Source organism: Orcinus orca, chromosome 9 (assembly GCF_937001465.1).
Source record: "Orcinus orca chromosome 9, mOrcOrc1.1, whole genome shotgun sequence".
NCBI lineage: Eukaryota > Metazoa > Chordata > Mammalia > Artiodactyla > Delphinidae > Orcinus > Orcinus orca.
The window spans coordinates 89,883,038-89,907,118 of NC_064567.1; the positions used below are offsets into that span (position 1 = coordinate 89,883,038).

At 38.6% G+C, this 24,081-nt stretch overlaps 1 protein-coding gene across 4 annotated transcripts; it reads left to right on the top strand.

Moving 5' to 3' along the window:
* The first annotated feature begins 4,495 nt into the window (after positions 1-4,495).
* On the top strand, positions 4,496-21,770 carry CBLL1 (Cbl proto-oncogene like 1). Of its 4 annotated transcripts, none has more exons than XM_033438837.2 (6): positions 4,496-4,559; positions 10,378-10,545; positions 13,566-13,666; positions 14,073-14,156; positions 15,445-15,518; positions 18,116-21,770. In XM_033438837.2, the coding sequence occupies exons 1-6, from the start codon at positions 4,511-4,513 to the stop codon at positions 19,149-19,151; spliced, it is 1,512 nt and encodes a 503-aa protein (XP_033294728.1). In that variant the 5' UTR covers positions 4,496-4,510; the 3' UTR covers positions 19,152-21,770. The 4 variants fall into 4 exon arrangements, with proteins under 4 accessions (XP_033294728.1, XP_033294732.1, XP_012390404.1 ...); XM_033438841.2 differs by having other exon boundaries at positions 13,569-13,666; XM_012534950.3 differs by lacking the exon at positions 4,496-4,559 and adding an exon at positions 5,296-5,604 and having other exon boundaries at positions 13,569-13,666.
* Positions 21,771-24,081: the final 2,311 nt, after the last annotated feature.

A 24,081-nucleotide genomic window follows, 5' to 3' on the forward strand; every position in this document is an offset into this window, starting at 1 on the left:
AACCATCCAGTATAACACAGGGAGAGTTGAGATTTGAACCCAGTTCTGCCTGGTTCCAAAGCTCATGCTCTTTCTCTGCTACATATATTACCTACTGTGAGCTTGAGTCAGAGAAGGCTTGATGGGGAAAGAGGCATATGAGCAGGTGCCTTGATGGGTAGGTAGGTTTCCAGGTGGGAGTAAGAACTGCAAATCCATGCCTAGTATTTTTCTCAACTGAGGGACAGATGGGTTTTAAATCTGTCAAAAAACTTTTCGTTCATTTGGAGATCCAGTTCTGAGGGGGTGACTATTACCAAATACCGGAAAGAAACACCACATCGCCCTCGTTCTTGAGTTTCCTGGCATTCTTTTCTTTTTTTTTGGCCGCACCGTGCAGCATGCGGGATCTTAGTTCCCCGACCAGGGGTTGAATCTGTGCCCCCTACATTGGAAGCTCGGAGTCTTAACCACTGGACCACCAGGGAAGTCCCTTTCCTGGCATTCTTTGATCTTGGATATCTATTTCCTCATCACCCCTCTGAGCAGACACACAAGGATTAATTCTTCCAGGTGCAAAGATTTACCCTTCCTCTTGGACATTTCTAGAATAGTATAAGCTCTTCAAAACAGCATGGGAGACAGAAAGTAGTGGTTTTCAAACTTAAATTCCATGCCATCAGGGCACTTCAACATTTCAGTGAGTCAAAACTACCATTTTTTTAAAAAAATAAATTTATTTTATTTATTTATTTTTGGCTGCACTGGGTCTTTGTTGCTGTGCGCGGGCTTTCTCTAGTTGAGGCGAGCGGGGTCTCCTCTTCGTTGCGGTGTGCAGGCTTCTCATTGCGGTGCTTCTCTTGTTGCAGAGCACGGGCTCTAGGCGCTCGGGCTTCAGTAGTTGTGGCGCATGGGCTCAGTAGTTGTGGCACATGGGCTTAGTTGCTCCGCGGCATGTGGGATCTTCCTGGACCAGGGCTCGAACCTGTGTCCCCTGCATTGGCAGGTGGATTCTTAACCACTGTGCCACCAGGGAAGCCCTACCATTTTTTTTTTTAAAGGGACAGAATAGAATAGAAATAGCAGAAAGCATTGCATACAGTAAGGGTGAGTACGGTTTCATGACACATAGTTATGTATATGTGTGTAAGTTTGTGTTTATGTACTGGGCTATGATGTAAAATATATTTCTGATAGTGACAGACATTTCTTTAACAGTAACAAGGCCTATTTACAAACCTAGCATACCAGGGAGGCCTGAAAGCCCCTTCTAGCTGGCATAGAGTGGCAGCTGGGGATACGGTCAAGTCTAGGAAACAGTATGACAGACGGCTTGCTCACAGCAGTTTAAAACTGCCAAGCATTCCTTCAGAAATGTGGAGAGAAAAGAACAAAACAATGATCTCTTAGCAGAGGAGCTGCAGGGAGGAGCAGGCTTACCCAGCTGAAAGGATACCCACGGCAAAACAGTCCTTCTCAGAAGAGAAGGCAGGCTGCAGGGCCTCTCTAGGTCAAAGGTTCCTATACAAATGGGTAAATATATTGCCAGGCCTCAAAAGACAGAGTGGGAAAATGCCTTTCATCAGCAATTTTCAGTCCTTATAGTCTTCCTTCTCATTCCTGAATCTGTCTCTTGCCCGGTTTTTTGTGTTTTTTTTGCGGTACGCGGGCCTCTCACTGCTGTGGCCTCCCCCTTTGCGGAGCACAGGCTCCGGACGCGCAGCCTCAGCGGCCATGGCTCATGGGCCCAGCCGCTCCGCGGCATGTGGGATCTTCCCGGACCGGGGCACAAACCCGCGTCTCCTGCCTCGGCAGGCGGACTCTCAACCACTGCGCCACCAGGGAAGCCCGGAACCCACAGTTTTTAATGCCGAAGTCCATATATCTAACCACTAGAGTCTACTATGTTTCCCATCCACTTCTACTTATCAAACTTGTTCATGTATAGTGGACACTGTCCTGATCAGTTCTCTATTGACAGTTCACTCACACTTGCTGGCATTTTGGCCATCACAGGGGGTCTCTGGCTTCTTGGTCAATTCTTAGGTGTAATAGTATTGATTCCTCCCTACCCAAATTTAAGATCTGCTCATTGTTTTTGAATCTATCTTGCTGGATTGTGTTGTTTATATAAATACATCATGCTAGGTTTTGTTTATATGCTCTTTCTTAACTGTTACTCTGAACTCTTACTTTCCAAGGTTCTCTACAATCATACCTTATTTCTCAGTACTCCCAAACATGGATCAGCAGTACAAAGTGAAGCTGGTCACTGTCCTGTTTAGAGCTATGACAATTCTCACATCTGTGCCCTTGCTCTTTCTTGTTTGATGTGCCTCTTTCTTCTCTCTCCTCATCTTCAAATGCTATCCTGTTCATCGAGGATCACTTTAAATCCCTCTGTAAAGCCTACCTAACTGCCCTCAGCTCTATTGCTCATAATTTTCTCTGAATGTAGGTAGCACTGCATTCTCCTGAAACATTTAGACTGTAATTCCGTGTTTTAATTATTTCTATAAATGCTAGCCTGTATGATCCTGGATGTAGGGACCATTATTTATACAGTTCTTGCCTTCTGCAGTCTCAGGCACTACAGGGTGATAACAACTAAAAGAGTAATAAGGAGGGACTTCCCTGGCGGTCCAGTGGTTAAGACTTGGTGCTTCCACTGCAGGGGTTCGAGTTTGATCCCTGGTCGGGGAACTAAGATCCCACATGCTGCATGGTGCAGCCAAAAAAAAGCATTAAGGAGATGAAGGTTATTGCCCTGATCTGGTATTGAGGAGTCTCATACAAGCTCTCTGATACCCATCCTCTGTTTTTTATAGGTAAACAGTGCTATGTAAATGCAAGGTCATCAAACACCTTGAAGAGCGTTAGCTTATAATTCATAGGCTAGCAGATGTCCATCAGGAAGATGAAAATAGGATGTGCACCTTGGTGCTTCCGATAGTCCACTCTGATGACATTTCATTTTTATAAACCTTAGGACAGTACCAAGCTATAAAATAAGTATAAATGTTGACTTTCAATAAAGAAATTGTGACTGATTACAGTACATGGGTTACCAACAATGGATGCCAGAGGGCAGTAATAAAATATAAGTCTTGTGGCTTCCCTGGTGGTGCAGTGGTTGAGAGTCCGTCTGCTGATGCAGGGGATGCGGGTTTGTGCCCCGGTCCGGGAAGATCCCACATGCTGCGGAGCGGCTGGGCCCGTGAGCCATGGCTGCTGAGCCTGCATATCCGGAGCCTGTGCTCCGCAACGGGAGAGGCCACAACAGTGAGAGGCCCGCGTACCGCAAAAAAATAAAAAATAAAAAATAAAAAAAATTATATATATATATATGTAAGTCTATATACAGTTTCACTTATAAATTTAGGTGAAGAAATTAATATGCCATGCTGGTACTGCACTGGTACAGTGAGGCAACTACAGTTAAGGGGAAAGTGAATATAGAGCACAGGTGCTTAAAGCAATGCATAAAAGCAGCAGAGGTCAAATCAAATAATTCAACAAATGTTTATCTAACATTTTATCAACAAGAAATCTAAAGTGAGTGAGTTTCCTTTCAGTAAATTTTCATAACTTGATGCACCACAAAATGCTGACACAACTTTTGACTTACATATTATATCACGTAAAACAGTTTGCAGGCTCTTTTTTTATTCTAATTCTTTAAATATTAACATCAGCAGATACTAATATTATTATTCTGAACCTGGATTTGCATCATCTGAAGTATGGCTGATAGGCTAAATATGAGGATAGGAAAAAATAAAAAGAGAACTTCCTAGGTGAAAACTACCTTCTTTTATACCCCAAATTGGTGAAAAATGCTTGATCCTATCAGCGCTGTATTTAGAGAAATAGGGAGGAATGGGAGAAAGGTTAAGCTTCCCCCAACCTGCAAAAGAAAACAAAAAATGCCCAGCAACTGAAAGCATCTTGAAAACCACTTAGTAATACAGAAACTTACATTTTAACAAAAGCAGGAGTAACGTTGATTCACAATTCTCCTTAGTTGTGAACGCACCTAAAAACCTGTTTATAAAGCTGCAGATATAGTGGGAAAGTCTTTAAAAAGATCCCAGTAAAACATTCAGCAGATAACACAGAACACTTATAGTATTACTCATCATATTATTATTCAAAGCTCTTACTGTTTAACTATACAGATAGAGCACATCGCTACACATACTTTATTCGAAATTCAGCACCATGAAAACACTTCTCTAAGAGGTCAATACAATAATCTCTGATTGATCCAGGAACTCTGGCACTGAAAGCGTGCATAACACAAGGTAATGATGTCGTCACCGAGGGACGACAAGAATAGAACCCAAATCCCTTGACTCCCCAGCTTGTGTTTTCCACTAATTGTGCTCCTTTCTACTCATTCGGGAGCATCAAGTGTGAAGGGCTGGAAAAGGAAGTGGACACAGATGCGCCAGGGTCGCGAGGTAGAGACCGCCCTGAAGGTCCTCAGGAATCACTCTTGGGCACTTGCCTTTTGTTTCGGCTGAGGACGATGCAAGCGGCAGCAACCACCGACCCGTGGGACCAAGAACTGGAACTAGGTACTGCCCGTGGCGGTAACTGTCTCTTCCTCATTTTAGGCCTTTCCTCTTTCCACCGCTCCCTCGCGGCCAGCCCTAACGTGCTCTCCCCCAAGCTCAGCTCCGCTCTGCACTGGAGTCCCCGCTGTCTCCTAACAAGATGCGGCCACGCTGCATCCGTCCTCCACCTGGCCCCGCGTCCAGTCCTTAGGAGGGGTGTTGTGTGTGTGTGCGCGTGTTTGGTGGGGGAGGGTTTCTAGCGCCACAAGAGCTTGCCCTAGAAAATGAGCGCTAATCAAGCGTCAGAAATGGGCTTCAACTGTTAGCAACTTTAGAGATGGGAACGGGGGCAGATAGCCGTCAGCTCTGCCTGGGTCTATGCAGCTTGTCACGACAAAGCAAAAAGGAGACCATATACACAGAGCCTTTCTCTCTAGCTGGGAGCTTCATACAGCTCAACCATCCCCCGGGCAACCTCCCGCTGGAGGACGCCTTCTAGAGCGCGCGTGTTTACACTTTTCCTGGATCGGGGGGACGGCGACCGTAGCTCGCGGACTCTGGGGGATTCCAAACCGTTACTCCGCCCGCCGAGGTGGGGCCAACCCAACGGCCGAGCCTGCGCAGTGTGCCTTGCAGGCTCCAGGGTCCCGGCGCACTACAAGTCCCAGAAGGCAATGCTCCTCGGGGCCGGCAGCCGCCTTACCTGCTGCGAGCTTAGTCCTATGGATACTACCGGCTTTCCCCCTCCCCCGTTCCCGTCGGTCTCCTCTCCACAGTTAAAGGCTACTTCCTTTGGAAGCACATTTAGAGGAAGCCTTAGCAGCCTCCACATTGACTCTCCGCGTACTCGTTCTTTCTTTCTCTGCTCGAATTATGCCTGACTCCCTCACCGGAGTCGGCTAGCGTACGACAGACAAGGAAGCCTTGGGAGGCCACAACCCGGGAAATCTGGTTACACTTCCGCCTCCCAGGCTCCGGAAGGTATCGCGCACGCGCTCCCTGCGACTCCGGCGCGGTTGACTTCCGCTCCCACTGTGCCCTGCGAGCCGAATCATGGATCACACTGGTAAGGAGGCGGAGGCCATGGGGGTCCTGGTTCCATGCCCCCTGGCCGGCCTGGGACTGGTCGCCCAGCGAGCTTAGAGGGTTTACGCTCGCCCTACACCATTGGGTTGTGGCGGCGAGAAAGAGATCTCACAGACCCCTCCGCGTGTCCGACCAGGGCCTGCTACTTCCTGGCCTACCCTCCGGTGTGGTACCTACAGCCTCGGTGCCGGCAACAGCCGTTCCTTCTCTGCTTCTGCCGGTCTCCGAGCAGGGACGGCGGGCGGCGCGGGCTTCGCGGGGAGGAGAGAGCGCCGGCTCTTTTTTTCCTCATTTTGGGTCCTCTGCCCTACGTTATGGGGACTGGCGGGTAGATTCCAGTCTCGGAGTCGGGGAAGCCTCATTACGCTGGGAGTCGATGCGCGAGAGTGGGTTGGAGACTTCCTGCTGTCTCAGTCAGCTTTGGGCGGGTGCTGCGGTGGTCATCGCCTGTCGTTTTTGTCTCTCCGGTCTTTCATGGACTAGAGGTGGGAGAAGGGAGTCAGATATGGTTTTCGGAATCATACCGGGAGCAGCTTTTCTGCTTAAGCCCAAAGCATGCCCCGCGCTTCGGCTGTGGTCCTTAATCATCAATCTTGAGCTTAAAATCAAGATAGTCTCATTCCTTTCTCCAAGTAAGAATGGCTTCACTCTTTGTTATGTGTTTTTTGGCTTTTGCTTCCTTGTGGTTTTTGGATATTGAATGAGTGTATTTGGAGTTAGATACTGCTCCGTTCAGTTCTATCAGCCATATTACAAGTAGGGGGAAAAAGGCTTTTTCCAGTATTAAGTATTGTTTAGGATTTCTCAGTCATCAACTGTCTACTTAATTTCATATATATATGTATACACATATATATATAAATACGTTATGTGTGTATGTATACACACATATAGATATATATACACACTCTTCTAGGCTTGGAAATGGAATGGTAAAGAAGACGGACTGAGTCCCTCTCCACTTGGAGGTTACGTTCTATTGGAAAAGACAATAAACAAGTTTTTAAAAATACTTAAATGTTTACAGATTATGATGAGTGCTTTGAAGAGGGTAAACGGGTGCTCTGGTAAAGACTATTAGGAGTAAGCTTCAGAGAGGGTGGTCAGGGAAGGTCTTTCTGGAAAAGTAACATTTGTAAGCTGAGATCTGATGGATGAGAGGAATCCAGCGTGGAATAAATCACGAGGAAAGCATTTAGAGCAACTACAAAGACTCTGAAGGAGGAAAGTTTAGAGAAGACCAGTCAGCTGCACCTAGTTAACTAGAGGGAAAGAACCGGAAGATGGAAAGGAAGGCAGGAGTCAGGTCGTGCAAGACTTTGAAGTCCATGGTAAAGATTTGAATGTTATTTTAAGTGCAATATGAAGCCATTGAACAGAAGTAGAGGAGGAACATAATCTCTTTTTAAAAACATAATAGGTTTTATGGAGAATGGTGTAAGAGAAGGCAAGAATAATAGAAGAAAACTTAGGAGGTGATTGCAATAGATCAGAAGGGAAGCTTGGCTTAGTGAAGGTGGCTGGTTTAGTGAAAAAGGGAGTGGGCAGATTCAGTGAATCTTTTGGTGATAGAACTCAAACAGGCACTGGTGGATTGGTTTGGAAGCATGTGAGAGAAAGGAAAGGTGCCTAAGGGTTCTAGTTTGAGTGGTGTCCATTACTGGAAGACTTGGGAGAAAAACACTTTTTTAAGGAGCAGAGGTGAGAAATGGGAATTTGGGAACAAGATTTTGGACTGCTCAGTAAGAGATGTGTGTTGAGACATACAAGGGGAGATGTCAAGTGGAGATCAGAGGGAAGTTTGATTGGGACTTAGTACCACAAATGACTTAAGGCAGAAGAGAAGAGGGCCTAGAGCCAGGCTCTAAGGAACTCTAGTGTTTGGAAATTTTATAGAATTGAAAATCTGGGATCTTGGTGTTAGGGTAGCAAACATGCCACGTTAGCAAATGTTTTTCATTTGAGCATCTTACTGGAATTTTGGGAGTCAAGCAGCTTCCACAGTTTAGAGAATGTTATGTTAGGAAATTGTAATGTGGGTGGGTGTGTATCTCCATATTTATTATCCTAGTTCTCTAAGTTAAAAGTTTGCCTAAGTAAGTAAGAGTCATCTGAACATGAAAATATTCACTAATGAACCGACCACTTAAAAAATTAGTTCCTGCTCAGATATCCCTGCTTAACACCAGCTTCTGTTTTGTTCTTTTAGTTAATTTCATTATACGGCAGTGTCCTTAGTGTTTCATATCAGGAAATGGTATAAAATGCTGTACATTGATTGTGATTACAAAAGATTCTGATTTTCATGAAATTCATAAATGTGAATTCGGTAATTATTTGAATCACAAATAAAATCATTGGCAAGTGAGGAAATGCCAGTTAGCCAGTGAATTGAAGACATTATGACAGGATAGGCATCTCAAAAGGATGTTTCTAATATCAAAGGATTAATAGAGGCCCTTGGGGAAATTGATGAAACCCTCTAATGTTATGCAAAAATGACTGGTTTTGTAATCTTGCTGAAAAAGTCAGTCATAAAATAAAGGCTATCCTGTGGTGTTTTTATAATAGAATTTTGCTGGAAAAATTACTCCAGGAAACTCCTACTTAACACTTGATTCGTTCTTTGGCTATTCTAAGAATTAGCACTTAGTTGTAACTATAACCTAAATTTTGTAAAAATATTTCTTGGTTCCTTTAATTCAAGATAAAATTCTACACAAATCTTTTAAAAACCTATATAATATAATATAAAAGTGTTATGCCTTTTTAAAGTGGATTTCACTTTATATGGCCAGTTCTATCCTTAATTCTCACTTTGTGTAATATCCAAAGACTTTTGTTGTTAGGGCTTTATGTTTGTAGTTGTCTTATTCAGAAGGAAGTTATGCTGTATGTTCTGATTCTTAATAAAACCCCCAAAACCCTAAGACAAACCCAGAGTGATGTCACTATTAACCGCTGTACTTTGCTTATGAACTTGCAGGCTGAGGCAGGCTGCAAGGTGTTAGAGGGCAGCAGGCTCTGGAAAGCCATAATAGGCTAAACAAGCCACAGTAGTGACCACAGGTGTCCAGGGTGGTGTGAAAAGGACTTGTAGTAATGAAATGTTGGTATTTTGATCATTCATCAAGGTGAAACCGTTAAGAGTCCTTTTACTATCTGAAGGATAGCACTGAACTGTTTACAACACTTGCTTTTTTTAGTTCAGTGGAAAATCAGGAATATACCTATTGAGCAAAAAAAAAAAAATTCGTTCTGTCTTATCTGTCTTTTTGCTATTACATCGCTTGTAGGTATTTTTACATAAATAAGCAACTAGAGTGAAAGCAGATGAAATACATTATTCAAATTGTTAATACATTTTGTGAAGTGTTGAGAGTTGATCAAGTTGGATTTATCCTAACTTTAACTATCCATGTAATCCCTTTTCCATGAATTGTCTTTTTTGAGGGTTAGCTATTATGAAAGTAATAATAGAAAGTAGACTGAAAGATATTTGAATTAATAATTAAGGACCGATTTTGAATTTTGTTCTATCCTTCAGAAAGAGTGCAAATCGATGTGAGTTCAACATGTGTCTGTAATTCTAGTACCCTTGGAGATCATTAGTACTAATTAGGATAACTACTTCCAAATTTGGCTTTACTGAATTTAATGTGGACAGTTTGGCTGTCACTCTGGATTGCACTGTCTAATGCAGTGAGAATTACACAGCCTTGTTCACTAATTGACATGTTTAAAACATTACTATTTAAAAAAATTATTTGCGTTTCCTATTTTAGGGCATTTCCCTTTCTGTCTTTAGTAGGTAAAGGTAAATATTTTCTGGATTGTAATATCTTGTCATGGACTTGAAGAAAAGGTGGCTTTTAACCTTCAAGTAGAGTCAGTTCTATGAAATAATGCTCCTGTTACTCATGGGATATGAGTGAATTTAAATCATAAGCTAGTAACAGGCAGGGATGTAGAAAGTTTCAGTTATTTAGGCCAAGTACAGAAAACTTGCATCCTCCTCAACTATAATTTTCCATTACAGTGCTGACCAAGAATAACACAGTCACATGTGTACATCTAGAAATGTTATAGCACAAGTACATTAGTGCGTGTTTTTACTACTAAAGGGTGCAATAATTTTTACTATATTCCTGAATGCTTTTTAGAAAAACAACTTTACACTTGAGAATAATCACATCCCTAAAACTAACTTCATTTTCAATGCATTATTTATTTAATTTTACCATTGTCAGTGTTAGTTTTGTGTTTCCAGTATTATTGATTGTCCTGATATCGATGCAGATTACTAAATTTACTGAGTGCCTACTTTGCATACTTGATGGAGATAGTGATGGTTTTCTTTCTTTTTGTTCTTCTTCCTTTACTTTTCTTTTTCTTTTTTTAAAAAACCTCTTATAGTTCTAAGACAGAGGTTCTTATCTTAGGCTCATGAAGGGTTTTACGTTTCTGTAAATCCCTCTGGAAAAATGCAAAATTTTTTTGTCCATTTTTTTAGGGGGAGGTTCTGTAACTTTTGTCAACTCTTTGACGGTTCCATATCTCAAAAAGCATTGCTTTAAGGGTTTGTCCAAAATAGAGAAAATTAGTACTTGAACTTATATAGCATAGTATTTAAAATCAGAAACCAGATATTCAGCCCTTGATAATAATGTTGGGTATGTTGCTTTAATACCTGTGGCAGAATAATCTTCAAAAAGAAAAACTAAAAGAAATTGCAACTTTTTTTCTAACATAGACAATGAGCTACAAGGCACTAATAGTTCTGGATCATTGGGTGGTCTTGATGTTCGAAGACGAATTCCTATAAAGCTCATCTCCAAACAAGGGAACAAAGCCAAAGCTTCACCTCGAACTCCAAGGACTATAAACAGGATGCCTGCAAAGGCTCCAGCTGGTGATGAAGGTAATTTGTTTAAACTAATAGGTCCAAAAGTCTTTCTTTTAGATCTGATTCCACCAAATAAGCCATGTGATTTTATTTACCTTTAGTCACCTCTTTTTTTTATTTTTATACTCTCTTCCTTCTTCAGTCTTTGACTTCTCATTTTGGCATATTTTACTTTTCTCTCCCTTTATAAATATTTTTGGTTTATTGTTGAAAGTAACACTGCCTATTGTTTACAAAAAATCTAAACAGTATTGCAGAAAACATAAAAGTAAAATTGTCCCTCTCCCCCCATAATTATTCTCTTCCCAAATAATCCCTGGTATGACTTTTTCATAGTTACTTTATAACTGCCCTTTTTTCATGCAAGATGCATGTGAGATTTTGCCTTCTCGGTACATACAGTTGTATCTCATTTAAGAGAATAGGTTTAGGTATTTCACTTACGGACATACCATAATTTATTTAACAATTTTTCTAATTTTTTGCTGTTATAAACAATTTTGTAGTAAATATCCTTGTATATGTACCTTAGTATGTATATTTTGTAGAATTTAAACTTTGCATGAATTTGGACATCTTAGAACTTGGTGGATTTTAGAATTTGTACATTTCAGAATTTGACAGATGTTGCCAAATGGCCCTTTAAAAATAGTACATCACTTTATACTCCCACACCAATATTGGTACTATTAACCTTTACAAATTTTTGTTCTGATACACATTTCTTTAATTACGAGTGGGGTTGTATATCTTTTCATAGTACTGGTCATTTCTTTTGCCTAGGATCTACCTGTTCATTTCCTTTTCCCATTTTTTTTTCTGTTGTCTTTCTCTTGATTTTTATGAGTTCTTTCTTTGTAATTTAATACAGTTGTCATATATTGTATATATTCTCCATTTGTCTTTTGAGTTTTATATATAAAATTTTTATTGTAGAAAAGCTTGACGGTTCTATGTAGTCAGATATCCAGTCTTTTCTAGTGTGACTTCTGGGTTTTTTGTCATTGTTAGAAAGGCCTTTCCCCATTTCATGAGTATAAAACAGTTTTCCCATCTTACCCTTTAGTACAGGGTCAGCAAACTATGGCCTATTGGCCAAATCCAGTCCTGTTTTTTTGTAAATAAACTTTTATTGGGACACACATCCATGCCCGTGGCTGCTTTTTTTTTTTTTTTTTTGGCTGTACATGGACCTCTCACTGTTGTGGCCTCTCCCGTTGCGGAGCGCAGGCTCAGCAGCCATGGCTCACGGGCCCAGCGGCTCCACGGCATGTGGGATCTTCCTGGACCGGGGCACGAACCCGTGTCCCCTGCATCGGCAGGCGGACTCTTAACCACTGCGCCACCAGGGAAGCCCCTTGTTGCTGCTTTTCACACTATATTGGCATAGTTGAATAATTTCAGGTATGGCCTACAGAGCCTAAAATATTTACTTAACTGGCCTTTAAGCAGAAAAAGTTTGCTGACCCCTGCTTTGGAACTTTTATAGATATGTATTTGGTTATTAAAACAAAAAGCGGGTATGGGCTTGAAGTGGAAGGGAATGAAGAGATAACTGAGAGGAAAAGGATAGAAAGGGGATTTTAGCAGGGGATTTTAGCTTTTTTGCATTGTTGTACTGTTACACAAGAATTTATTTATATATTACTGTGTAGTTTTTAAAAAGTATTTAAAAACCAAAAAGGCCAAAGCGGGGGTACACTAGGTTATTGATAGAGCAGCAGCAGCTGGTATGTTATCTATACAAATATATATGTAGCTTAATGATGGGAGTACAAGTTGAACTACTCTGAAAAATGATAATGTGCTCCTAACTTGCTTGGCTGTTGTTCTGCTCAATAATTTTTTGAGTTTTTGATAAGTAGAAAAGTTAACTTTCCTTATTTTCAGTTTTAGATGACAGCAGCTTTTATAAGGTATAAATGGACCATATAAGAACCTAGGGTCACTCAGATGTAACTTATAAGAACTCTACATTTGTGTTGGAGGTAATTAGATAGCAGTACACTGGTATGTATGTCTGTATCAGGTTCAAAAAATTCTTGCATCTATGCGTGTGTGTCTGTCTCTGTGTCCGTGTGTCTGTATGCAGATGCTGTAATGTAGCCATGTGGGTAAAGTTAAGACTTATGTGCTTTGGCTACTCTGTTTACCAGTTCTAGGGCCAAAAGAGTCGTGAGAAGGCTGGCACCTTGGAAGGATAGATTTGTCTTCTCAGCTTTACTTTAGGTAATTGGATTCTACCTAGAATCCCCATAAGACTGTTTGCTGGTTTTCTTTTCTTTTGTATGAGATGAGAAGAGTGCCATCAACTTTTTAATTAGGTCAGAGAAATTGAAATTGAGCCCATTTGTTCTTCATATTGTTTTAAGTTTATTGATATTGATATATGCAGTGTAGGGGAGAATACTTGTAAGTAGATATGATATAAATTCTGCTGTTTGCGTGATTAACCAGAGAGAGGTTTCAGTGGAAAGGATGAAGTATGAATATGTTGGATGTTTCTAAAATCAGGCTCAGTTTAAAGCTGAAGAAGAGGATACCTAATTTACTAAGTCGTAAGAAGAAAGTCTGCAGAATTCTTCATGTTTTCACTAATCCTTTGGCAATAATATCAGTTGCTTACAGCATAATACCACTTTTATAGATAGATAAGAATAAATGGTGATAAGTATATTTTATTTGTGTAATAATCATGATGATAATTAGTAGTTTTATACTAGAAATAGTTTGGTGAATTAATAAGAGCACTTGAATGGGAATGAAGAGGTCTGAGATCTTTTCCTAGCTCTGCCACTGATCTTCTCTGTGTTGAGTTATTATGATCTCCAGTACTGCAATATTCTCAGTCATGAGAGTTGGACTACATGATTTCCAAGATCATTTCTAGATGGTGCTTTAAACTAGACTTGATTATCTTGTTCTTAGAAGAGCTTTGAAAGGTGTCAGTGAATAGGTCTATTTGGCCATGTACATGTACTTCCAAAATGAAATTGAGATGTGAAAAGTTAATAGGTAACACTTTCTTCTCTCAGAAGGATTTGATTATAATGAAGAAGAACGGTATGACTGTAAAGGGGGCGAACTGTTTGGAAATCAGCGAAGATTTCCTGGACACCTTTTTTGGGACTTTCAGGTATAACTAAAAATAAAAAATTTTATTAGAACAATAAAATATTTTAAATACTGTATTAGAACAATTCAGACTACGTAAAGAATGGTATGAACTTTTATTATAGTTTTATCTTTCAGTACTCACAAATCATTTGTTTATTAATGCCCTATTTCACTGTTTCCAAAAATAATCTGAAGTAATTTTTAGTAAAGTCAAGTAAAATCAATAACCATTAACACTGTTTAAGGGAATAAACCCCCAAGACTGATGGTGGCCCAACTAATGTGGCATATGTGGGGATTATACCAAGAAACCTTCATTTCTAATTGTTTTAATAACTTATAAAATACTAACCAATTCATTGTGTAAATTATGGACGTAAGTTTTAGAAATGCTTAAGGAAATTTTAATTATATCATTTCAACAGATAAACATCTTAGGTGAAAAGGATGATACACCAGTTCATTTCTGTGACAAATGTGGATTGCCTATTAAAATCTATGGGCGAATGGTAAGTATAAGTTAAATTCTGTTTTTGTAAATTAAATATTTGTGTAGAGGTAGGAATTTGAAATTTAAGTAGATAGATTTATTACTGTTTAGTGATTAAATTTATAACATTTTAAATAAGTTATAAAATAGCTAGGGGAAATTTGGGAATAATATTCATTTAATAGAATTATCTTGACAAATTCTTTAATTGCTTGTAAAATATTACGGAAACTAATTCTGAAAACTAAATAATTTCCTTGGACTGTTTGATACCTGTTAGTTTACATTAATTCTAGTTTATTAGGGAAAAATTTTTATTTTTTCCCTTGTTCACAGAATAAAATCAGTTATTCATTTCTGAAGGCTATAATTTTTAATATAAAACTGAATTAATAAAGATTATTTATGATTTCTGAGAATTGAATTCTAAACGTTAAAAAAAAAATGCAGCCCTAACTGTAATTTAATAGTAATTTTGACGTATAAAAAGATAGTTTTAGGGCTTTCCTGGTGGCGCAGTGTTTGAGAGTCCGCCTGCTGATGCAGGGGACACGGGTTCGTGCCCCGGTCCGGGAGGATCCCACCTGTCATGGAGCTTCTGGGCCCGTGAGCCATGGCCGCTGAGCCTGCGCATCCGGAGCCTGTGCTCCACAACGGGAGAGGCCACAACAGTGAGAGACCTGCATAGCACAAAAAAAAAAAAAAAAAAGATAGTTTTACATTTTTGTTGGAAAAAAATTTGAATTCAGTGATACATCTGTGATGGTGGAGGGTGTGGATTATGCACTGTTGCTTTGCTATATAACACAGCTAAATAATGGTAATGGCCTGTCAGTTTTAAAATGGTATAACATCATTTTACTGTGTCCTTCTGATTTATTTTTAAATATTTGTAAGTGTATTAATAAGACTACCAGGGAAGAAGGCTACTTATATTACATTAGAAGATATTTGTTCTTTTCCTGCCTAGGAATACTTTCAGGAGATACAGGATTAGTTAAAACATTATGCAGTATTCTTCAGGAGCTTTTAACCTGTAGGGACCATGAATGTGTAAGCAAATATGCATGTATATGTTTTTTGAGGAAAGGGCCAAAGTTTTCATCACATTCTCACAAAGAGCTTTGTGACTGAAAAAGGTTAACTGTTGCTTTTATGTAATTGGTACTTAATAAATGTTCATTTTAACCAAACAGTTCTCAAGTGCCTTCTATATCTAGGTCACTGTGCTTACTGTGTTTTTTTTTTTTATGGAAGTATTTTAATTTGTTCTAGTATGCTTAACTGTAACATGTCTCTGTTCACAGATTCCATGCAAGCATGTTTTTTGCTATGACTGTGCTATTTTACACGAAAAAAAGGGAGATAAGATGTGTCCAGGGTAAGATCATCATTAAATTTTTAAATAATAAAGTTTGTGATATAATGATTTATAATCTAGGTTAAAGGTCAGGGTGTGCTATAGACCGGTGGCCGGATATCAAATATGTAGACATGGCTCATGTTTCTCTTTGAGCCTAGAGTTGGCCTTAGCCTTCTCCTTAAGATAGGGCTAATTAGCTATTATCAATCAATTCAAATTGGCCAAAATACGAGTATATTTGCCATCAAAAGTTAGCGTTATATAAACCCAAAATAGTTATTTTCTTGTTTTAATGGGACGCTAGAGAGGTAGTATCACGTAGTGATCGAGAGCAAAGACTCTTGAATTAGAATTCCTGTATTCAAATCTCTATTCTCTTATTTATTAGCTGTGTGACATAGGTGATTTCTTCATCTGTAAAATAGAGCTAATAACAGTACTTACCTCCCTGGGTTATTATTAGAAGTAAGTGAGTTAATACATATATAGTACGTAGCATATAGCAAGTACTATGTAAGTATAAACTCTTATTTATTACCTTCAAATCTGATTATTATGTCTTGAGTATATCTTGAACACCATCATGTTCTAAGATAGACTCAGACAAGTTATGACAATCTAGAGTGTTGGTTGATAGTGATCTATTTGGGGATGGTCTTGAAGGATCCAGGATAAACTATGAATTTTTATATCAATTTAGAACCCCTGATAGAAGGTTTGAGGAAAGCTTTGAGAGAAACTTCTTTGGAACAACCGTAGGCTTCCTAGATTCCTTATAACCTGTCAGAACCTGTCCCAAGGGTTGTAGTATTAGTTGATAGCAAAGCTATGGACAATGGTAAGGGATAATTTTCTTTTATGGTGTAGGAAGATTGGCATCACTGAGAGAGAATGGATGATTCATTGACAAACCAGTGCCAACTAATTCTCTTGGCATATTTTTAATAGCCCTTTAAAGTCACAGATTATAAAATTTATAGTGTGAGTTTAAAGAGTATTTCCTTCCTAGAATTATAATTCAGAAGAGTTATGAAATTAAAAGTGCATATTCACTGTTGGCCTTATTTTCTGTAATGCCTGGTTTTCCAACACGGTGTACATCCACTATATAGTAAATTTGATTGCCTCATTGGGATAAGGGGTTTTGGATGTTGTACAACACCATGTAGAGGACATCAAAAGGTTTTCTCTTTTATGTAAGTGTTCTAATGTTAATATTTAAAAGGGAATTTAGTTTTCAGGCTGTTCAGTGTAACTCCAGTAAGCATCTCACTGGTTGGCCCTTAGGTATATTAGAGCATAAGCCTATTTGGATTAACAGACCCAGGTTAGAAAGTGAAGAAATGGCAATCCAAAGTAATGTAAATACTATATACTAATGATTAAGCATCACCCAAAAGAAGTGCCTCACATCCCGTTACTGTGGAGATATTTCAGAGCTTACAGCAAGTTAGAAGCAAAAAATAAGAAGTGTGCCAAATGGCCACTAAAGGGATGCCTCCTAGTATCAAGAAGGAGTACCAGCCTTCAGTGAGGAAGGAAAAACAGACACCACTCAAAATCAAGAATATAGAGCCATGTAATATAGTGTCATATGACCTAACACACATATTCAGTGATAACAGCTTATACATGTATAGTGCTTAACTAGTCATTAAGTCCTGTCATTTTCACTGTTTCGTTGATGTTACAGATACTCTTTTAAGTAGGGCGAAGTAGATACAAAAACATTGTGAGTTAGGTTAGATCTTTGAACCCCATTTTACACCCATTTTACAAATAAAGAAACAAAGTTTAAATGACTTCACCGAGATCTCAGAGCCAGTAGTAGATCCCAGTTCCAATTCCTAGTTCAGTCCTCTTTCCGTTATTTCAAGAAGGCTCTAAAGGCAAGAGTGGATTAAAAATAGTGAGTGAAGAATAGTTACAATTTGACCCTGACTCATTAAGAAAATATTGAGTTAAATTTAGTGGTTATAATTTAGAGAAGCAGGAGTGTGTAATACTTTGTAGTAGTAAATTTGTCTGACAGTTAAGAAAGACCCCTTGAAGGGACTCTTGGTGTTCAGGGTTTGAATTTAATTTGTTTATGTTGTTTAATGTTAAGAACCTTGATGATTAGGATGATCCTATTTATTTTTGTAGTTCTTACAGTTCTTCCACTTGGTGTCTTCCACTTAGTATTATTTGCGCAGAAAATAATACTCAATAAATACGGTACAAGTTTGAATTCCATGATTGTGACAGATCCTTTGGTTTGCCCTTCCTGGATTTTTCTTTGCAACTGGATGCAAAGCATAGAATTGTTTGAGAAAATCAGATAAATTCTAGGTCTTGGGAAGAAGAGATCTTTTCTTAAAACATACGCTGTTTGATAAACTTTGAATTTTTTTCTTAAGCGTTCTGATGTTGAAAGAAATGCTGTTGCTTAATAGGGAACAGACCACAAAGTGGAAAAGATTAAAGGTTCACTTGCAGTAACTATATCTTTTAATTGTGAACTTCTGTAGTATTTTCCATAACAAAATTTAAAACTAGTCATATCTTTGAAATTAAGTGCATTATTTTTATAGTCTGTTTTTAGTAAATCAAATTTTTTTCCCCTTCTAATTTAGCTGTAGTGATCCTGTGCAGCGAATTGAGCAGTGTACACGAGGTTCTCTCTTCATGTGTAGCATTGTTCAAGGGTGCAAGAGAACCTACTTGTCCCAGAGAGACTTACAGGCTCATATCAACCACCGCCATATGAGAGCTGGAAAACCTGTTACCCGTGCTTCACTTGAAAATGTTCATCCTCCTATTGCCCCACCACCAGCTGAAATCCCTGATCGTTTTATAATGCCGCCAGACAAGCACCATATGAGCCATATTCCGCCAAAGCAGCACATCATGATGCCACCACCTCCTTTGCAGCATGTGCCCCACGAGCACTATAATCAGCCACATGAGGATATTCGTGCTCCTCCAGCAGAATTGTCCATGGCTCCACCTCCACCTCGCTCGGTCAGTCAGGAAACCTTTCGTATTTCAACAAGAAAACACAGCAATTTAATAACTGTCCCTATTCAGGATGACTCAAATTCAGGTGCTAGAGAACCACCACCTCCTGCCCCAGCACCTGCTCACCATCATCCTGAATATCAGGGTCAACCAGTGGTCTCGCACCCTCATCATATTATGCCTCCACAGCAACATTACGCACCACCCCCACCTCCTCCACCACCAATAAGCCATCCAATGCCACATCCTCCCCAGGCCGCAGGTACTCCTCACCTGGTGTATAGCCAAGCTCCACCTCCACCAATGACCTCTGCTCCACCACCAATCACCCCTCCCCCTGGACATATTATGGCCCAGATGCCACCTTATATGAATCATCCTCCTCCAGGACCTCCCCCCCCTCAACATGGTGGTCCACCTGTAACTGCACCCCCTCCTCACCATTATAATCCTAACTCTTTACCCCAGTTCACTGAAGATCAAGGAACTCTGAGCCCTCCATTTACACAGCCAGGGGGAATGAGTCCTGGTATATGGCCTGCACCGAGAGGGCCGCCTCCTCCTCCACGAATGCAGGGTCCGCCTTCTCAAACCCCACTTCCTGGACCACATCATCCAGATCAGACAAGATATAGACCGTATTACCAATGATAATAGTATTTTGAACTGAAGATATGATGAGGAAACAAACTTATGTATAGTCAATCTTTTAATTAAGCTTTGACTGTTTGGGGAAGGGAAAGCGCCTCTTACTGAGGTGGCTGTAAAACACTTAGGGTCTTGTCTCTTAAAATGGTTTTAAATCTTGACCTTAGGAGTGATTTCAAGTACTATACTGTAGTGCAGATAAGTGGCTCAGTTGAGCACAACTATATTTTAACAAACTTTCTTCCCCTAGTGTGGTAAATTGACCCAGAGGTGACCATTTGTAAAAAATTTGAAAGAAGTTTTTCGTCGTTCCACTTTCAAAAGTATTGCTTTTGTTAAACCCAATGTTTAGTTTTTCTTGTGATACATTTTGTTAACCTGTGTAAAAGGATTAAATTTCAATATGGTTGTAAAAATGCTATTTTTATGTGAATTTAAGTGCAGCCACATAGTGTTTTTTAAACCATATGTTTTACCACTAATTTCCCAAAGTTATAATAAAATCCTAAAAGTAAAAATCTACTAGAATTTACTGCAAGGCACACTGTTAAATGGTAGAAAATGATTTCACATGTTAGGCACTGAAATTTTGAGGTATATTAGGTGTATAATGCACTTGACTTGGATGCCTTTTCATTTGTAGGCAGCCTCAGGAACACCAAAATACATTGGAATTCCAGTACTAAGAAATATTTATGTTTGTAATACTGAAAGGCAGTGTTCGTTACTTGGAAAGTTACGGCCAAAGTAATCAACTCTGTAGGCTCCAAGCTGTTGGGGATGCTGGCACCCATTAATGCTTTTTAACTGAATGGTTGGAATCATGTGATGCACCACAGATTAATCTTAAGTAACGTTATTTTATAGAACTGTTTAAATGGTGTGCTTTAGATGAAGTGTATTCCTCTCTAGTCATTGTCTTAAACTAAATATTTAGGGCTGAATAGGCTTTATGTAATTCCTCATTTCTTGGTAGAATTTGATCCCGTGCTTAAGTGGGTTCTTGTTTATTGGGTTTTAAACTATAATTTGAATGCCATGGAGAAATTTGAATAATGTATTAATGAAGGACATTCTTGTAATCACATACTTGTGTTGCTCAGGTTTCATTACTGTGTGATAAGGTTTTTCCTCTAACTTGACATTTAAAAACTATTAATGATTTCCTGTTTCTTTTACTGGTTAAGCATCTAAAACGTGGAACGTTTTAGCTTGGAGTCAACAGTGAAGACTACCAGATGATTTTGTATTAGAGAAAAGAAAAGTAATCTAAATTGTGAATTTCAGTGCTTTATAAGGTGTCTTTGGAGTCAGCTTTTGCATTATAGGGGCTTCTTACAGTCCAGCTGAGATGACCACTTACAGTTTATACAGAACTCATATGTATAAATCAACACTCTTAGGATATTACTATATATCCTTTGAATAAACCCCTGTGAAGTACTTCCTCCCCCCAAAATGGTGCATAACATATAAACATGAAATGTGTAGTATGCAGATGCCATTTATTAAATAGTTAGTAGTGTATAAATTTAGAACATTTCTTTTTGACAAAGGGTGAACTGATTGCTAATTTACCATTTAATTCTGTCAGGAACAGGCAAAACAACTTCTCATCTTGGATAATCAGATGCAAAGTTATCTATGAACTTAGAGCTGAAGTTAGAAATAATTACAAATGGCCTTTTCAACCGTGACCAGCTGAAAATAACTAATACAATTTTTTTAAGTGAAAGTACGTGATTTTTCACACCTAGCAATTTGAGAGTCCAGTTGTTAATGCAATATTTCTAGAGAGAAATTGTTATCAGAAGCATGGGAGTGAAATAGTATGAAATGGTGGTGAGTGCATCTATCATATTACTGTAGGTACTTGGACTGTGCAAACTTGATTCCTTTTCATGGCCCTATTTAGGAGCTGTTAAAATACTCTTGTTGAAAATCCAGTACCATTTTTTGGTTTCATGTAATAGGAAATAGCCGAATTCACTTTAAAGCTTCTCAACTATTTATGAAGAGCTCACCTGTTTTAATGAAATTCACTAGAATTGAATGTGGCATGAAACCACTTAGCCTATGTATTGGACAAAAGAAATTAATATCATGATAAAATTCCACATGTTAAGAGAATTCTTGTAGGCTTTTAAAAAATGATTTCTTTTTGGTTAGGTTTAAGAAATATGTGTTATGCAGGAAGGCAGATCAGATGAAATGTGTTGTAACAGACAATTTTTTAAAATGGTGTTAGACTTGAATTCATCCAATTATTGTTTGAATGAGGGTGGGTGGGTAGAAGGATAACAAAATTACTGTTAGTGTTTCTTTCCTTAAGGAAAAAGATGTGAATCCCAGCCTTATTTCAGGGAAGCCTTTGAAGCTATGATGGACATAAGTCTAAATTAAATGTATGTATATTTCATTATATTGCTCTTAAGACTACTGAGGTGGCAGTTTAATTCTTAAAAACAATAAAATGAAAGCATAAATACTATTTTGCCTAGATGAATTTTTACCTAATGATGACACATTTGGGAGATTGCAGAATTTTTCTTGTTCATACAGCTTTTACAGTTAAAATAGATTCACCTTTTTGGAGATTAAAACCGGCAAGTTGAACGTTAACATTTCTGAAGTGGTATGATTGTTCAGAGTATTCTATAGTATTTGGGGGAAATATCAGTTGCAAAGACTAAGAAACTACTTAATATCCATCTTGCCCTGTAAAAACCACTTGCTCAAGTTATCGTATAAATACTACCACTGAAATATAAATGCAAAAGATAATTTGACCATATTTTTAAACTCAAAATAGGTAACTTTACTGTATGAAGTATACAGAGCTGCTTTATGCTTTGTTCTTACTAACATACTGGAAGAGTATCTTTCATACATCTTTCTGGAAAAACTGTATAGACAGATCATAAAATTCTTGAAAAAGCGTTACAAGTACGTGGAAAAATCTCACAAGTACCTGAAACAAAAATAAACTTTTCTGACTATTAGATCAGCCATCAAATTGGTATATTGATGTTAATTGAGGTTTGACATAATCATACTATATTCTGGCTGAAGTGGATTTATTTTTCTTCACTGGTTTTTGTAACTGTAATCTGTTCAATTGTGGCCTAGACCAAGCCGACTTTTCTTATTACAATATATGCACAATCTAATAAAGCAATATTGGATATACTAGGTTTAAAGGGGAAAGAGAGGTAAGCCAGTTAAAATACTTGGTAATGATACTAATAAAAACATTTGAATTTTCAAACATGTTTTGATTCATGCCCCTTCAGTTTTCCATCTTTGAGGGGAAAAGTATTAAGGCAGAATTTTTAAAGCAGCATTTTAGTATCAAACTTTAATTTTCTCATCTCCCTTAGAATTTGAATTTTTAGGCATTACAGAATCACAGGATTTAAATGAACAATGGTGGGTCATGGGTTTAGCTCTAACACTTGAGTGGAACCATGTCTTTTTAAAATTCTGCCATTTTGAAATGTTAATCTATGTCCTGAGAATGTCTCATTGCTATTCCAAGTAGTTGTTAGCACCAACTTTCATATTGTATTTAAGCCCATTTCCTATTAATCTACCTTTAAAATTGTTCTCCCTTTGTCTTCCTTCAGATTGAAAAATCTTGCTCCCTTTATTTTTCTTCCTATGTGTTACTTTGAAAATCTTTAATTTTTTTGTTTTAAAATTTGCACTCATTTCCATTATACAAGCAATAAGTCTTTTGGGAGAAATATGTCATATTACAAATAAAGATCCCCTTGACCACTACCACAATTAACATTTCTCTTCCAGAGATAACTCATGTTATAAATTTGGTGTATGAATTGTTTTAGTTGCAGAGCTGACAACTAAGTAATAGGCTCCGTCCTCCGGTTAAGCACCCTAATCCACGGTAAATGTAGTATTTCATGGCCTAAACTCAAATAGGTACTGAGCACCTACCATGTGAAATATAAATTCATTTATATGCTAGATGCCATTTTTAAAAAATTTTTATTTTCTATTGAGTATTGTTGATTAACAATGTTGTGTTAGTTTCGGGTTTACAGCAAAGTGATTCGGTTATACGTATATCTATTCATTTTCAAATTCTTTTCCCATTTAGGTTATTACAGAATGTTGAGTGGAGTTCCCTGTGCTATACAGTAGGTCCTTGTTGGTTATCTATTTTAAATATAGCAGTGTGTACGTGTCAGTCCCAAACTCCCCATCTGTCCTTCCCCCCACCCTTACTCCCTGGTAACCAAAAGTTCGTTCTCTAAGTCTGAGTCTGTTTCTGGTTTGTAAATAAGTTCATTTGTATTAATTTTTTTTTAGATTATGCATATAAGCAATATCATATGATATTTGGCTAGACACCATTCTAATCACTTTGGATGCACAAGTCTTTAGAGACAGATGACCATAAATTTCGTTAAATTATGTAACATGTTAGAAGTGTGATAAAATCCTAGAGAATAAAGGGAAAGTAAGGATAATGGGGGTGTTGGTAGGTTTGCAGTTTTAAATAGAGCAGTCTGGGTAGAATTCATTGAAAAGATGACATTTGAGCAAAGATTTGAAGTAGGTGACAGTTAGCCACGTATATTATGTGGGGAAGAACTTTCCAAGCAGAGGACACAGTCTGTAAAGGCCTTAAAGAGGGGGTTGCACCTGGCATATTTGAGAAGTAGCAAGGAGATTGGAATGGAATGAGTGAGTAGTAGGAGGTCAGAGAGGTAATGACAGTGGGAATGGGGAGATCACAGGCTTCCTAGGCCATTGTAAAGATTTTGACCTTACTCTGACGTGGAAAACCGTGGTGGGGTTCTGAGCAAAGGAGTGGAATGATCTGGTTCTTTTAAAAGGATTATTCTGGCTGTGTGTTGAGAACAGAAGAGGGAAGCAAAGATTGGAAGGCCAGTCAGAAGGCTGTTTT